Source organism: Punica granatum, chromosome 5 (genome assembly GCF_007655135.1).
Source record: "Punica granatum isolate Tunisia-2019 chromosome 5, ASM765513v2, whole genome shotgun sequence".
Classification (NCBI taxonomy): domain Eukaryota; kingdom Viridiplantae; phylum Streptophyta; class Magnoliopsida; order Myrtales; family Lythraceae; genus Punica; species Punica granatum.
Genome location: NC_045131.1, coordinates 3,031,641 through 3,047,859, shown reverse-complemented (window position 1 = coordinate 3,047,859; position 16,219 = coordinate 3,031,641). Strand labels below are relative to the sequence as shown.

Genomic DNA, 16,219 nt, shown 5'->3' with positions numbered 1-16,219 from the left:
GTTGATATGAACTGGCAATGGAAAGGCCAGAGGAAGGAGAAGAAGGACAAGCTTTTGGTCTAAATAGTAAATACATTTGATTATCATTAAAGAGATTTTAATTGTTTGATTTAATTTAGTGTCATTTTTTTAAGGTTTATTATTATTATTATTATTATTATTATTATTATAACGGAAACACATTTAATGTTGGGGAACATGGATTTCATTTTCTAGTCCCTCTGCTAAATTTAATGCCTTCAGGAACAACAAAGGAATGCTTCACATGGAACCCCCAGAGAAGAAATAACAGAACCCTTCTTTCTTCCTTTGTCCTGTCTGTCCATTGAGCCTCTCCATTCCCTTCCTTCTGCAAGGGGAAAGGCCGAAGCCAAGCTTCTCTTAATTCCTTTTTCTCAATTCCTCTTCATCTTATTTTTCTGGCGGTTTCGGGTTTTAGTTTCGTTCCGAATCGATATCATTGCTCGGGATGAGGAGTATCACGACATGTTACAGCGAACATGCCATCCGAGTCTCCGACTCGTACTGCTCGGGGCCTAGTCTCCAATCCTACCGGTCCCCGAGCCAGTCCAGGCCGTCGTCCCCTGGCCCGGCGGAGATCACTAACACGTATAGGGCCAGGCTTTGTTCCGGGAAGCAGCTCCTTATCTCTCTCACTTGGCGGAACAGCTTCCTACGTCAGGGCTTGATCATCGACTTCTCTGACCAGGCGTCCCGGGAATCCCCTGCCCGGGGTAGTCCTAAACAGCTCCGGAAGACCAAGGGTAGCAAGTCATTCCAGTGCTCGGGCTTGGTTATTGATGTTTCGTGGGACCTGACTTTCGCCCGGTTCCAGGGAGCGCCCGAGCCCGTGTCAGGGTTCTATGTGATCGTGCAGGCCGACTCCAAGGTCGTCCTGCGACTCGGAGATGCTTACGATGATGATGAGGATGATGAAGAAAAGCTGCTCGACGAGAAGAGGCCTAAGACCGGCAATCTCGAGTTTGCATTGATTTCTCGGAGCGAACAATTCATGGGCGGGTCCACGTACTCCACACGGGCGAAGTTTGGGCGGAACGGAGCGGCCCGGGATCATGAAGTCCACATAAAGTGCGGCCAGGACGAGGAAGAGGTGGACGGCGCCCCCGCGACTCCCGTCCTGTCAGTGTTTGTGGATGGTAAAAGGATGTTCCGTGTCCAAAGACTGAGATGGAATTTCCGTGGGAACCAGACCATCTTCGTGGACGGGCTGCTGGTCGATATGATGTGGGACGTGCATGACTGGCTCTTTGGGCCGAGGTTCGGGTATGCCGTGTTCATGCTCCGGACGAGGAGCGGGCTCGACAGTAGGCTGTGGCTAGAGGAGAAGAACCTGCAGGGGAATGAATTGGAGAAGGTTGAGTTCTCTCTTCTAATCTGTGCCTGTAATTCCAGTCCTTCCCCTAATTGATGATCATCAATTTTCATCTTCATTTCTTTTCGGAATTATTGTTAGTGTTTTTTTTTCTTTTATTTGACTGAATGAAAACATACAGATAATTTGTTTGATCAATGGAATTGTAAATCGGGGCTTGTCTTTCAATCTGTAAATGAAATTACATATATGTGAAAATGCATTGGGTTGGGTTTGCCTATCTTTTGAAGTCTTATATGGAAAAAGAGAGAGCAGAAACAAAAGGGAAGAAAGGAATAAGGGAAGGTGTCTTTAATCATGTTCTCGATGGCTTTGGCATACGGCCAAAGTTCTTTAATTAGGTGCTTTGTAGTTAGAGATTCTTCAGTTTCAGATGAGATCATGCTAACTTTTGTACATATTAAAACAACTAAACATAGCAATCCAAAAATCAGAGATCAGTCGGGTTTCATTTTCAGAAAATTCACGTTCTTGTCAATTCTTAGCTAAATTTTGGCTTGCCTACTATCAAAACTATGCTCGTGTTAATGGATATATGTATCATTTACACCTCTTGTCTTGCCATTCTCTTGATCAAAACGCGAACCATCTCCAAGTGGAAAAGGGCAAATTGATCTTCCCCTCTCTTCTTCCCTCTAATGGACAAAACATTCTATTGTAATCCTAAAACGGAGCATTTGCTTTTCCTTTGGTGGAAATTCAAAAGGAACAAAAGCATGCTCTATGTCATATACATGCACACAATATAAGTACTGAGGTGGGGCAGCCTAATTAGGTCACTTGACAATTGACTGATATATATATATATATATACATGTCAAATGGGAAGCCATTTTCAGCTGACAAAGAGGAGAGCCAGGGGAGAGTTAGAAAGAGACATCCAAGGAGAATGAAAAATAGTTGCCGAGACCACCAAAGATAGTCATCTAGTGATTAACAAGTTTATTCCTATGTGATTTGGTAATTTTAAGTCCCAAATTCAAATAACAATTGCTAGTTGTGTATTCTTTGACTTGGGTTTGAGAGACACTGATTTCTGTAAATTATATTAGGCCTTTGGTGGTATTACGTTGATAAAGTCAGTGCTTGCGTTGACTGTTTAGTTTTCCTGATATGTTCGAAGTTGAATACGAGAGTCCGGATATTGCATAGGGAGATGTGAAAGTCGCCATTACTCTCCTCACCATTTATAACTATATAAAAAAGAAATCGCTGTCGATTGTTGTCAATCACTTTTCACAATACCTATTCAAGTAAAACAATGTTGGATGGTTTTAGTGAGGCTCAAAAACTTACCTCAGTTATTAGTAGACTGTTATGTTAGGATGGACCGAGGAAACTGAGCAATAGTGACCATTCTAAAATTTTGACGTTCTTAAGGAAATTTATATATTTTCCCTCAATTTTTTTATGAAATTTATTGTATTAGCCTCTCAATCCAAATATATATATATATATATATATATATTTTCTGTTTGTTCCTTCAAAGATCTCGTCCCTGTTCCGTTCACATCTTGTGTCCGTCCAGGTAGAATTTCTCGGGGAAATTTGCATTCTTCCGCAGTCGAAGCTAATCTTCGTAAAATTGAAGCTAATCTTTGACAGAATATGGTTCCTTCATGAAAGTTCTTGTTTGGTTAAAGGATATATATATATTTAAAAAAAAGCTGAAAAGATTCTCAAAGCAAACAGTAGCAGATTATGGGCTGAGACCAAAGGCCGAAAAGGCCATATAAAGAAACTCAGCGAAAGTGTCTTTTTTCATTCTCTCAGGCTCAGCTTCAATCCATGAGTCTTTAAAAAAGAAAAAGAAAAAGAAAAAAGGCACAAGATGAAAAATAAAGAGAACATATTACTGCACCAAACCTTCTCTTTCTTAATCACAACCATCGTCACAGGGCGAGTCGACTATTATACCGCAAGAGGGGCCAGTCATATGTATGCTGCCCCCTTAATTATAATTATAGGTGTGAGGGTCTGCGTATCCTATTTTTTCACGATAGGATCCGACTTTATAAGGGACATATTTTAAAATTTTGAAATCAGACTCTACCTTGTTGAGTATTGAAATCAGAACTTTTTCGAAACTTGTATTATACAACAAGTTCTGAATACCATGTTGGAACCTATACATTTTTTGTCTCGCTAAATAAAACCGAAAATGTCTCATCCATAATCAGTAATCACACAAAACAAAATGTCGATATAGATTTATATATATATTTTAAATTAGTAATTATATTTTTTAAACATAGAAATATCTTAATATAATTATATATATATATATATAATGGGAGAAATTATTATCCGAATCTGGGTGTCGATTTCGATTTCGGTTCTAGGTACTTTATATGCAAGAATCGAAGCCGCAATCGGTTTTTACCGGTTCATTATTTTAATACTTCGACTCTACTCTATTTTCAATATGAGCTACCCGAACCCTATCCTGACAAGTACGTTCTGACCAATTCCGGTTATACTCGATATCCGTGTACACCCCTACCTTTAATGTCGAAGTTTTTGCACCCTTAAAAGACACCGAACATATATGATAGGGCTTACAAATTTGCGAAACATAGTCTCTTGGCTTGCCCGAAAATCTGAAGATCATGTGCATCTGGAATAGGATTACAGCACATCTTAATTTCCCAGACAAGATTTGAAGAGGCTCGACGAAGACCAGGTTCTGGATTTTAAATTGATCCGTTTCCTTAATCAAAAGATACTGTCGTAATTAACTTGTATCTCGTGTTGTTTGGAATCTTTTGTTTTCTGAATGTCCGCTCGCTCCCGGAATTGGATTAAACAGTTTTGGGTTCCCACTGGAATTGGATCAAATGGTTTTTACCTTCTTAACAAAACGTAAAACAATCACAGCCCCATGTTTTTGACTCTCTTTCAAGGAGCTTTTTGAAGCCCAATGTTTTTATATCATCGGCCGGATTTACATCTTCCATTTCCAATTCTAACCCTCTGAACACGACCGTGGCTTGAGCCCAAAGTCAACGACCCCCTCCAGGCCCAATCCGTAATTGGTCATAGTTGACTTTGACTCCATCATCTTATATTCTTCTTCTTTTACCATAGGACGATTGATGTACAAACTCATGCTGTTTTTTTTTTTCTCTCCTTTTTATTTATTTATTTAGTCATTTCTTACATCTCCATTCACTGTCTGGTGACCGTAGGGAGAGACACCAGAACTACTTGAGCTTGACCTGTAGTGATGTAAAGCAAGAACTTTTCTCTTCGATTATTAAGTGGTTGATTACAATATGATATCATGTAGTTGAATGCAAAAATGCAATAATGTAGTTTGATCTATAAAAAAGAAATGCAATAATTTCAATAAAGGCGATCGAGGTCAAAGGTTCCCCGATCCATGGTCGCCCTAATCAGTAGACCAGAGGCAGAAACCATCATCCAAGGCCAAGTATGCCATAACTAATGTACTATGGCAACGATCATTTCGAATGGCGAGATTTCCAGTGGAGCGTGTTATCAAATCGAATGCTTGCTCAAAGTTGAGGGACACAATTGGACGAAAAACGAAGTGGGGGGGGGGGGGGGGGGGGGGGGGGGGGGGGGGGCAAAACAGTCAAAACGGCATTCCCTGCGGCGAGCGCCAGTTTACCAATTACGTGCCGGAGAGGATAGGTGGGGCCTCGAGAGTCTTGCTTGGATTTCCAGTTTTCTCGTCACCTTCTCCTTCTGCTCTTCTAAATATAAAAGGAAATCAAATCTCCCCCGTATCCTCACTCACTCGTATCTCCATCCATCCCTCTGTATCTAACCCCTTCGTTTGGAAACTCCTTTTCTCAGTCAGTGTGCATCCGCAGTCAGTAAGATGTCTTGCTTCAAGGGCAAATACCATGGTATTCAATTCAATAGCTATTCTTGTCCGATCTCCTCTCCTCTAATGTTCCTTTTCTCTTCTGGGTATCGGTCAAGTTCTGTTCTTTCTAGGATATGGTGTTTGGCTCTGTCTCCCTTTGATTCGTTCTGCTTCCTCGGTGGCTTTAAGCTTAGATCTGTGCCCATGTTGTTTGTCCCTGAGCTCAGCATCTCAAAGTATTGTTTCTCTGTTTTTCCTTCACTACCGCTCCCTGTGGTCGTTCAATTTGTTTGGGTGGGCGTAATGCTATCTCATCTGTTCCATGCCTGTCATTAGTAAAGTTTGGATTTTGTTGCATTTGATACTGCGGGGTTATTGTTTGCTGGACAAAGTTTAGATTTTTCCACAGTTTACTGATTGCCCCGGAATTAGATACCCCTTTTGATTCAGTTGTTCTGCCTCGTACCCTTTGGGCAGAATGCCTTGCCGAGTTGTTGGTTTCTTTTCAATCCTGATTATGGTTGACAATCTTTACTTCTTATGCCCCCTTGCAAATGGATCCTAGCAGGAACTACCTTCTATTCGACATTTCTTTGCATATATTCTGATTTGTGACCTTCAAATAATTTGTAGACGAGCTCATTACCAATGCAGCTCACATTGGCACTCCTGGAAAGGGAATTCTCGCAGCTGATGAGTCCACCGGCACCATTGGCAAGCGTCTGTCGAGCATCAATGTTGAAAATGTCGAGACAAACAGGCGGGCCCTCCGTGAACTCCTCTTCACCACTCCTGGCGCCCTCCAGTACCTCAGCGGAGTGATACTCTTCGAGGAAACCCTCTACCAGAAGACCGCTGGTGGTCGGTTTTTCTTCCTGCATTTTAATTAGCTGCAATCTCTTGACAATCAGTTGCCTTAACCTTGATTGGATGCGTTTAAATACAGGCAAGCCCTTTGTTGAGGTTTTGAAGGAAGGTGGGGTCCTCCCCGGTATTAAGGTTGACAAGGGCACGGTTGAGCTCCCGGGGACCAACGGTGAGACTACTACTCAGGGTCTTGATGGTCTTGCCCAGCGTTGCCAGAAGTACTATGAGGCAGGGGCCCGGTTTGCCAAGTGGCGAGCTGTGCTCAAGATTGGGCCAACTGAGCCTTCCCAACTGGCCATCAATGACAACGCCAATGGGCTAGCCCGATACGCAGTCATATGCCAGGAGAACGGGCTCGTCCCTATTGTTGAGCCCGAGATCCTTGTGGATGGTCCTCACAGCATTGAGAAGTGCGCGGACGTCACTGAGCGGGTCCTTGAAGCATGCTACAAGGCCCTGAACGACCACCACGTCCTCCTTGAGGGTACCCTCTTGAAGCCCAACATGGTGACCCCTGGCTCAGATGCCCCCAAGGTTGCACCCGAGGTGATCGCTGAGCACACCGTGCGGGCCCTGCAGCGCACTGTTCCAGCAGCTGTTCCTGCAATCGTGTTTTTGTCGGGAGGGCAGAGCGAGGAGCAGGCAACCATCAACCTCAACGCCATGAACAAGCTCAAGGGGAAGAAGCCGTGGAGTCTCTCCTTCTCGTTCGGGCGGGCCCTCCAGCAGAGCACCCTTAAGGCCTGGTCGGGGAAGGCAGAGAACGTGCCCAAGGCCCAGGCAGCCTTCCTCACGAGGTGCAAGGCTAACTCGGAGGCCACCCTGGGGACCTACAAGGGTGATGCCCAGCTCGGGGAGGGAGCTGCTGAGAGCCTCCATGTCAAGGACTACAAGTACTGATTGAGCATAGCTTGTTCTTAAATCTTAAGCATGAGGGCGGCAATATGGACACAAATAAGCTTGAGTTTTTGGCATTTTGTTTAAGAATGGTTTGTTGTTTGACATTTTGGGGGAACTTTTTGATTAGTTCGGAAATCGACTGTTGCTGTTAGCAAGGCATATCAATATTTGGCGATGATCTTTTGATGCACGTCTAATTCTTGATCATATAACTTAAAAACTGCAGAATGAACAGATCTCAGGTCTCCGCTACTGAAGCTTAACCCGGGTTTATCATGTATACCAAGATTATGGAGGATCTCAAAAACTTGTACTAATGCCTTGTGCATGCTACTCCTCATGCTATGGGAGCTGGCCATATCCAAAGTCATTACCTTAGTCACAAGGAGGGTCATACCGAGAGCAGTGCTAGCGGCTGAAGTGAAGTCGTAACGAGGTAGCCGTATTGGAAGGTGCGGCTGGGTGTTCATATCCAACGTGCGAGTCTGAAGCTATACAAAACCAAAAGGAATTAAAGGAACAAATTTACAGAGAAAGAGAACAGTAGATAGGATGCAGGAGCAGAGCAGGAGGAGGGCAGTAAAAATACTGTGCTAATCATGGCAATAGTCCACTACCAGTCACTAGATGCAAATTGGTCTTTACCTGTAGACAGGAACGGAAGCAGGATTTTCTTAGGCAAAATAATGACTAAATGCAATGCATTTCTTTTCAGTGAGGGCAAACTTAGCTTTCGTTTTGTGGAGCAAAATCTTGAAACTTACCCATTAACCGATCAAGCAATACGAGAGTTTCGATTTCAAGTATTCGGTCAATGTAACAACAGATACACGTCGTTTCACAAAATATGTGAAATCATAAGAGCATGTTCTTTTCATGACAGTATCTTTGATTCTGATGATGCATATCGAAGTCATCACCTTAACCACGAGGAGGGTCATAACGAAAGCAGGCTGAAGTGAAGTACTAAAACAAGGTAGCCGTATGGGAATGAAGTGAAGTCGTAATAAGGTAGTGGTATTGGAAGGTGCGGCCGGATAGTCATATCCGATGTGGTGCGAGTCTGAAGCTATACAATACCAAAAGGAATTAAACTTAAGGAGGGATGCTAATCATGCCAATAAATCCTCTTACCAGTCACGCAGCAACACTAATATGCTAATCATGGAAATAATCCACTATCAGTCACTAGATGCAAATTGGTCTTTACATGTCATACAGGAACGGAGGCAGGATTTTCTTCCGCAAAATAATGACTAAAGCAATACATACTTCTCTCGGCGAGGGCAAAATAATAACTTAGCATTCGTTTCGTGGAGCAAAATCTTAAAATCTTTTTGGGTGAAAAATATTAAACACGCCACCCCCCAAGTATAAATGTGATCCTTTGCTGCATGTATATATATCAAAAAGATGGAAGGGTGTGTAGACTGGACATGACCTGGACGTTAACCGATCAAGCTATATGAGAGAGTTTCGAGATTCGAAGTATTCGATCAATTTAACAAGCAGATATGCATCGTTTTACAAACTATTCAATCTTCGCCGTCCTCTCGAATCATAAGAACGAGTTCTTTTCAAGACAATGTCTTCATTCTGGTAATGCATATCAGCTGGTTACAATACGCCGTTACTACCTCCATAGTTGTCTGCTGCTCTGCTCCATGTATATGTCTGATGATCCCCTTCTCAATCTTCTTTCAGTCAAAGGAGCAATTATAAGCACATGGTAAAACTTTTCAACCCGATTCAGAGGATTGCTGCGTGCGGGTAGGTGCGGGATGGGGACAGCCATGGTCCGGAGGCGACACTTGTAACTCAAGCTCCCCTGTCCATAAGCACACCTTATTCCATTCATAGAAACCGAAAAAATGTGCATAAATATCGCAATCTACCCTTTTAGAGAAAATTTTTTATTCCGAAAATCCAAAAACTCAATCTTATTTTAAGAGCAAAAATCATCCTGAACTCTAAACTGGTATTTTCGTACCCACTGTCATAAGAAAGTCTGTTATGCATCCATCATTGTATATATTTATTATACAGAAGTTATTTTGTCAATAAATAATGGGTTAAATCATGACATCTATCGACATTCTCTGACTTTTCCCCCATATTCATCGTATCAAAAATTACACCCGAATATGAATTGGTTCAAACCGTTAATTGGTACTTGTTTTTCTTAATTAAAGTTTCAGTTTCGAGTATTCTTAAACTAAAAAATTAACGTTGGGAGAACATTCTCTCTTAATGGATCAATTCGACTCGAAAAATCAGAACTCATTGGATTTCTAATCATCAGATCCAGGCTGAAAAAATTACATCCAAATACACCTCACTTTTCCAATCAAATCAAATCTCCTTCCAATCGAAGGAGGGACATCATGGCATGGTAATGTGAAGTTAGTGCAGTCCAAAGTGGAGCCGATGGCTCTTTATCCTCACTTAATTTTCTCCTTATTACGTACTACCACACATATATATGTTATAATATTATTTTTAGTTGCAAAATTAACAAATAAATAAATTAAATAAGTCCAAAAATCTTTCATATTCCAACCCATACATCCAAAACACAGGGGAGGGAAGCTGGGTTACACCACATGCCATCCTCAAGCTCTCTCTTCTTCATCCCCAGCCTGGTCTGCACTTGCCTGAGTTGCCTCCCGCCGATCTTCATCCCCATAAAAACAATGGCTTCTCCGATCACCACCACCACCACCACTACCAACACTATCCACCGCAACAATTTCACTGCCTTGTCAACTCCAATACACCATAATGTACTACTCAAACTCGAGCAGAAATGACAGTACTGGTGGAAGCAGCACTGGCCGCCATCCTGTGTACCGTGGGATACGCCGCCGGAGCACTGGGAAGTGGGTTTCCGAGATCCGGGAGCCCCGGACACCCAACAGGATATGGCTTGGGACGTTCCCCACACCTGAGATGGCGGCTGTGGCATACGACGTGGCAGCCCTAGCCCTGCGTGGGCGTGACGCAGAGCTCAACTTCCCTGGCTGGGCTGCCACTTTGCCTATTCCGGCCTCCACCTCCGCCCATGACATCCAGGTGGCGGCAACGAGCGCAGCTGCTGCCATTGGGGCTGCCGGAGATGCTTTGCTGTCGCAGCCACCACGGAGGGTGGCGGGACCAGAGAGAAGTACCCCAGCGTCAGGGCAGGAGTTCATGGACGAGGAGATGATATTCAACACTCCCAGCATGCTCGCGAACATGGCCGAAGGGATGCTCCTGAGCCCTCCTCGATTGGACGGTGCCAACCCTGACTTCGCACCCGATGCTGCAGGAGATCCGAACCTTTGGAAATTCCCTTAATTGAATCGTTAATCAATCAATCAACCTAATTAATGATACCTAATTTACCACATATATAATTAAGGACTAAGAACACGTTGTTAAAATAAGGTTAAGCCAAGGATAATAAAATCCGACCAGGATGCGGTGACCGAGGCCGAAGTATATTTGTCCCTGGCGTTGTAAATAATCTGCTTGTGTCGTATGATTTCCATTGCATGCATATACAGTATCATATGGAGTCGTACTTTGAGCCTGCCTCGTATCATGTAAGATATCTGTAAAAATGGTTTGTCTATGTATATATATATATACAGTGTGTATAACAAGCAGCATGCACATTATCCAAATCTAGAATATATAGTTGAGTAGGATTGATACGAACCATCCGCACGTAAATTTTCTAGGTACATAAGAATGTATTAGAAAATAACCTCACCGATATGTACTGTAATCATTATCGGTTGACAATGAGCTCGTGAAAATAGTAAGCTCCGGAATTCTCTTTCGAGCCTATAGGCTTATTGCTCTTAGTTGACACGTCGTTTTCAGCACGAGAATTGTCGTTTGAAGCACATACCTGTTGGCTAATGTCAAGAAGGGATAGTGACACTTCACCCTATAGACAGACACACCCGTATACATGTGGGCGTGTTCTAATTGGAATTTCACTGAGGGTTATTTGGTATTTGCCCGAGTAAACAACACAATCAAATTTATTTGTAAACATTTCCTTGTAAGAAAATTATATTAATTCATTATTTAAAAACTTTAGTAATATAAGGAAAAAAAAAAGTAAACCTTTTTATTAGAAAAATTAATGTTGACTTAGTTCCACGCGTGCTTGTACGACGCCGTCGTTACAACTGATAAAAGGACATCACATTCTCTAGAACAGTCAATTTGGATTGCTTGTCAAAGGCCAAGCCTTCCGGTTTGAACTTTGACCGGTCAACTCACCCTATGCAAGATCTATATAAGCACCTTACATAGGCGCAATGCATATATTCTATCTTAAAGCAAGTCTCGTTAATTCCCAACCTCGCTGATCTTATCATTTTCCACTTCCATTGTAATACTCGGATCAAAGAAATTGGATTTGTAGCTGAGCCTGAAGACTATCAAGCATGAGTTCTCGTCATCAATTCGCTGCAACTGGACATCAAGATAGGCTACAGATCGACCAGTTCCCTCAACCCACCAGACCTATTCAGAGTTATGATATGTACTGCACGGGTCCGTACTCGTCTAGTTGCTCTCACGAGGATGATGGTGGCCGAGAAAGAAGCAGCAGACTGGAGGCCGCTGAGGAGCTAATAGTTAGCGCCATCTCGGAGTTGATTGAAAAGATTCCTGAGAAGATAAATCAGCAACAAATGAAGTTTAGAGAAAGTATGATGACTAATGATCATAATCAAGACACTTCTAGAGGAGTAGAGACCGATTATTCGGCGCCGCCGGTGGTTCAATCTCGTGGGTTATCGGAAGAAGACATGTCCGAGGAGCTCAAGCTCGAGAGGTTTAAGATACGGACAGTAGATTTGGGAGAAGGGGTCGTCGCAACGGGTGGCGAAGATAATAAGAAGGGCGGGAAGAAATAATAAGTTCCGATCCGAACTGTAAAAATTCACAGTTGGCTTTATAATGTTCTTTCATATGGCTGGTTAACAAAACTGTAATTCAAATGTAGAATTTCATTTTTTTTTGGGCATTATTTTGAGAACTCACTCGACTGATAAAACAAATATGCACAATCAACATTGATTGATTCGGGCAGTTTAACATCTTTTTCCCTTAACAAGATTGTGGATTTATTTTTTCTGATAACTAAAGAGTTCATTAAAGCAAATCAAAGAGAGTCCGCTGAAAAATCAGCTCCAATACGTGGGAAATAAGTCAAAAACTACTAAACGTGCATCTTGATCTCTCCCCATCTTAGCTAGAACATCAGCGCATCCATTTATCTCCCTGTTAATGTGTGTGGGTCGAACCTCACTCATTTGTGCGCACAACTTCCTGCAATCATCGATGATAGGTTGAAGTAGAGTATTAGTAACATCACCCAACACCCAATCAACGATTAATTGAGCATCAACTTGAATACATAGGCTCCTAACATCACATGAAAGGGCTAACTGTAGCCCCTGACGGAGTGCAGCAAGCTCTACCATCGGGATAGAAGCACGCCCCAGGTTCATGCTAAAGCCTTTCAACCAATTCCCACAGTGATTCCGAAGCAAGCCCCTATAAATAGCCCTTCCCGAGTCCCCCCTTGATAGACCCGTCAATGTTGAGGGTGAAGAAACCTTCAGGTGGGGCTTCCCATTTCAGTAGAATTTGTTTGGTAGGCTTAAGGGTACTTCTAACAAAGAAACTCCAATACTCAACAGCAAGCTCATTGGTGTGGGTGTATAGGTCACTATGGAGAGGTTTGCAGGAGAATATTAGAATGTTTCGATTCTTTCATAAATTCCAAATGGCTATCGGGAAGAAGGTTCCCCATGGAATTCCCATAGAAGAAGGTCGAGAGGAGGATCAATTAAATCTGATCCAATCCCCCAACGGGATAGAGAAAATGGCTCGTTTAGATGACGGGATACAAACACTATCCCAGAAATTACGGGCGATGGGATACTCCCTAAGAATATGCAGGATTGATTCCTCTTGGAAGCTGCAGAAGGAGCATTGTGGGTCCATAGGAAGACCTCTGTTGGCCAAGTGAGATATGGTTGCCAACTTTCCATGAGACCAAAGCCAAATAAAAAGTCGAATCTTGGGGATGGCGTTGCTCTTCCAAATCCAAGACCAGTCCGCTTTAGGTGACAAATTGGGACGGTTGAGGAGAGCAGAGTAGGCGGTCTTTGTTGAAAAATACCCATTGTTGATGAGGCCTCATACCAAACGATCTTCATGATCGGTTGAGGAGCTGAGAGGGATGCCGAGAATGGCTTTCCTGATGTCGGGGCCAGGGGGGGGAAGAAAGGGGATGGCTGAGGTCCCATGATCTAGAGCTCAAAATAATCGTGCCAACAGTCCTTGAAGTCCCAGCTTGAGGTAAAGGGCCCTGGATGCAATCACGTAATGGACGATTACCAACCCAAGAGTCGATCCGGAGGTTCACCTTGGATCCATTACCAATGACCCATTTGGATCCTCTATCCCACGCAAGCAATCCCGCTCTAAGAGCTTTCCAGTTAGCTGATCCTTTCCATAATAAATCCGGTCTTCGATTCTCCAAATTTTGTTTAATGAGGCGAGCCCAATGGGTATCTTCTAGGACAACCCTCTCAACAAGCTTCCCAAGGCACGCTTTGTTCCTGAGATCAAATCTCGGAATACCCAAAATCGCCGTGTCCCAGTTTACCGAATGCAGTTTATTCATTCTGGAAGTGGAGGCGATATTGCCCCCTAATTTTTCACTATGGGAGGAGATATCATTAAAATTTCCTAATAAAACCCAAGGTAATGAATTGGAGGAGGCTACAGCTCTCAAAATATTTCACAAGATGACAGGTTTATTATATCGAGGACTGGCATAAATGGCAGAGAGCATCCACTAAAAGGACGAGTTACGTACCTTAACAATGGCATGAATCTCCTGCTCCGTAATTCTCATGAGATCTAACTAGACACATTCGTTGCGCTATAGTATCCAAATCCCTCCAAAGAAACCCCTGGTAGGAGAGGAGCAGAATCCATCAAAAGGCAGAGTGGCTGCGATCTGATTTGCTCTTTCACCGGAAAGGCGAGTCTCCATAAGAATCACTATATCAAGCTGATGATTGTGCGGCACCTCGACAATTCCACACAAGTATGTTCATATGGAATGTCGTAGGATCTGAGATATTAATAGCTTGATTGTCCCTCCAATCCTTAAATTGTTGATCAGTAGGAGGGAGGCTGTTTGCCGAGTGGCTAGGGAATGGGATTATTTGGATGGTTATATCCACCTCGTCCTCTCGCATCTGCCAAGATGTGGCGAACACATGGATACGATCCACCTCGATTTTTGTGAGGAGCAGTGTCAAGTTGTCCTCCGAGTTGAGAGTGTACATTGAGATGGGATTCCACATGAGACTGCTCGTTGTTAGTTGCAGGCCTCGATTCGTGGCTTAATGGTAGGCTTGCAAGATGGTCCTCGCTAGGCTCCTTCTTTGGAGAGCTGTCCCTCTGATGATCTGGTTCGTGATTTCTGGTCCCCAAATGTTCGGTGCATTCCAGTGCATAAGAGTGTCCACCGAAGTAGTTATTTGGACCAGGAGCTCCCCTATTGGAGGCTAGCGATCTGCTACGTTCTCTTCGGGGAGGAGGTGATGAATTGTAATGCGAGACTCCTCTTCGGAACCCGGTTGAAGAGTACTCGCCGAGGGGGAGGGGGGGCTTTCGATCCACCAATGTTGAATCATGTTGTTCAGTGCTCTTTCCCAAAAGTTCACGCTTGTCTGCTCTCTTCTCCCCATCTTGGCTTGGCGACGAGGAAATGACCAAGGTGGTAGCTTTTGGGTTGGAATCAGAGGTGACTGAGAGGGGGCTAGTAGTAGGGTTTATGTGGGGGTGATCTGCATTATGTCTGTTTCCGCTAAGGGTGACGCATTCAGAGAGGGTACGGGAGGAGCGTGAGAGGCCAAAGATGTGTCTGAATATGGGAGGAGGGACGTAGCCTACATGGCGGGAATTTTGGGAATATTTTCCTGAGGGGGGAGGCAAGGTCCCACCTCGAAGCTTATCCTTAAATGATAATCCCCCCAGAGCTGGAGGTCCCCTTACGATTCTCTTTGGCAGCTGTCCCTTTTGAAATGCTTTTGACACTTGTCCCAACGTTAACCGTCCTTTGCTGGCACAGAGCCGTTGTTTGGTTTTGAGGGCCCTTTCTGGTTATGGAATCTTTTTTGGATGACGACCCCATATGGTACGTTGATCCTGAGGTCGCCACCACCGCCGTTGGTCCGACTTTGGGATTGTCAGCTGCTCTTCTGGGGTGGTGGTTTCTTTTCCGGCGACTCGGGACAAGGGTCCAAGGACCATAGGATTCCTGATTATCGGTATCATTTCGAATATCTTGTTGGGCTCCATCCTTATCGGACTCCGACAGAGTATCTATCGGTTCTTTCAGGGGACATAGCTCCTTCCTCAATGTGGCCGACAACACCACAGGAGAAACAAAGGCGGTCTATTCCCTCATATTGAATGGCCTACTTGTGTTCGCCGATCCATACAACCTTTAGTTGGGGCTTGGTGAGGTTAACGTGGACACAAAAACGAGCAAAGTGGCCCCTTTAGCCGAGAAAGGTTCTGCTGTCAATCCGCAAAGCTGGCCCAATCTGGTTGCCCACTTTGTGGAGGATTCTTTCAGAGTAAAACTCTAAGGGAAGTTCTGGTAGCCGTACCCACAAGGCAACGGCCGAGAAAATTGCCTTCGAGGGCTTGAAGCGGGGCTCCCCACAATCTCATAGTAAGAAAGTGCTTACCTACGAACCACGGCCCACCTTGAATAACTTGCTGGAGGTCCTCTCTAAGGCTGAAGGTCTGACCCTCTGCCAAAGAGTTTCATGATGAGGGAAGAACGCCAAAGAACTCGAATGGCCTCTCTCGCAAGGATTTGGGTGCTTTGTTATCTTTTGCTACGATGCTAAACCTTCGAGTATATACTGGGGGATTAGCACATCGTTGGAAGGGGAATAAAAAAACTAGTATTTCTCAACTCTCATGAGGAGAACTCACAGCTCGTTGTCAGACTCATTCTCCATATCCTCAGCTACATCGTCACCTGAATCGAGTTCACCTAGAGCTCGCTCCAGCCCTAAGAACTCTTCAAAGGCCCTAGGGATGTGACCGACAAGCTTTGAGCCGTAGGACTGATCCGGGGAGGGAGGGGATTTGACAGGAAGGTCAAACAGTGCGGGATCCAT

General features: G+C 43.9%; 4 protein-coding genes across 4 annotated transcripts; 3 read left to right on the top strand and 1 right to left on the bottom strand.

Annotated features, from left to right (window-relative positions):
- On the top strand, positions 1-1,613 carry LOC116206676. Its single transcript, XM_031539472.1, has one exon. The coding sequence runs from the start codon at positions 470-472 to the stop codon at positions 1,427-1,429; it is 960 nt and encodes a 319-aa protein (XP_031395332.1). The 5' UTR covers positions 1-469; the 3' UTR covers positions 1,430-1,613.
- Positions 1,614-5,033: 3,420 nt separating this feature from the next.
- On the top strand, positions 5,034-7,185 carry LOC116208886 (fructose-bisphosphate aldolase 6, cytosolic-like). The gene is made up of 3 exons (XM_031542451.1): positions 5,034-5,268; positions 5,862-6,089; positions 6,175-7,185. Exons 1-3 carry the CDS (start codon positions 5,241-5,243, stop codon positions 6,993-6,995), a joined length of 1,077 nt encoding a protein of 358 aa, XP_031398311.1. The 5' UTR covers positions 5,034-5,240; the 3' UTR covers positions 6,996-7,185.
- Positions 7,186-9,417: 2,232 nt separating this feature from the next.
- On the top strand, positions 9,418-10,667 carry LOC116208887 (ethylene-responsive transcription factor ERF024-like). Its single transcript, XM_031542453.1, has one exon. The coding sequence runs from the start codon at positions 9,777-9,779 to the stop codon at positions 10,329-10,331; it is 555 nt and encodes a 184-aa protein (XP_031398313.1). The 5' UTR covers positions 9,418-9,776; the 3' UTR covers positions 10,332-10,667.
- Positions 10,668-12,046: 1,379 nt separating this feature from the next.
- On the bottom strand, positions 12,047-16,219 carry LOC116207848. Its single transcript, XM_031540954.1, has 4 exons — positions 16,078-16,219; positions 15,779-15,844; positions 13,888-15,181; positions 12,047-12,326 (listed from the first exon to the last, which is right to left on the bottom strand). The coding sequence occupies exons 1-3, from the start codon at positions 16,217-16,219 to the stop codon at positions 14,226-14,228; spliced, it is 1,164 nt and encodes a 387-aa protein (XP_031396814.1). The 3' UTR covers positions 12,047-12,326; positions 13,888-14,225.

Excerpts from the sequence above, each read along its gene's own strand:
- LOC116206676 (XM_031539472.1), top strand. The coding sequence starts at position 470 with ATGAGGAGTATCACGACATGTTACAGCGAACATGCCATCCGAGTCTCC.
- LOC116208886 (XM_031542451.1), top strand. The coding sequence starts at position 5,241 with ATGTCTTGCTTCAAGGGCAAATACCATG. Across the intron at positions 5,269-5,861 it reads CTTCAAGGGCAAATACCATG|ACGAGCTCATTACCAATGCA; the intron begins GTATTCAATTCA and ends AATAATTTGTAG. Across the intron at positions 6,090-6,174 it reads CTACCAGAAGACCGCTGGTG|GCAAGCCCTTTGTTGAGGTT; the intron begins GTCGGTTTTTCT and ends GTTTAAATACAG.
- LOC116208887 (XM_031542453.1), top strand. The coding sequence starts at position 9,777 with ATGTACTACTCAAACTCGAGCAGAAATGACAGTACTGGTGGAAGCAGC.
- LOC116207848 (XM_031540954.1), bottom strand. The coding sequence starts at position 16,219 with ATGGATCCCGCACTGTTTGACCTTCCTGTCAAATCCCCTCCCTCCCCG. Across the intron at positions 15,845-16,077 it reads TCTAGGTGAACTCGATTCAG|AGGGTCAGACCTTCAGCCTT; the intron begins GTGACGATGTAG and ends ACTCTTTGGCAG. Across the intron at positions 15,182-15,778 it reads AGGTGGGCCGTGGTTCGTAG|AAAGGGCCCTCAAAACCAAA; the intron begins GTAAGCACTTTC and ends TTCCATAACCAG.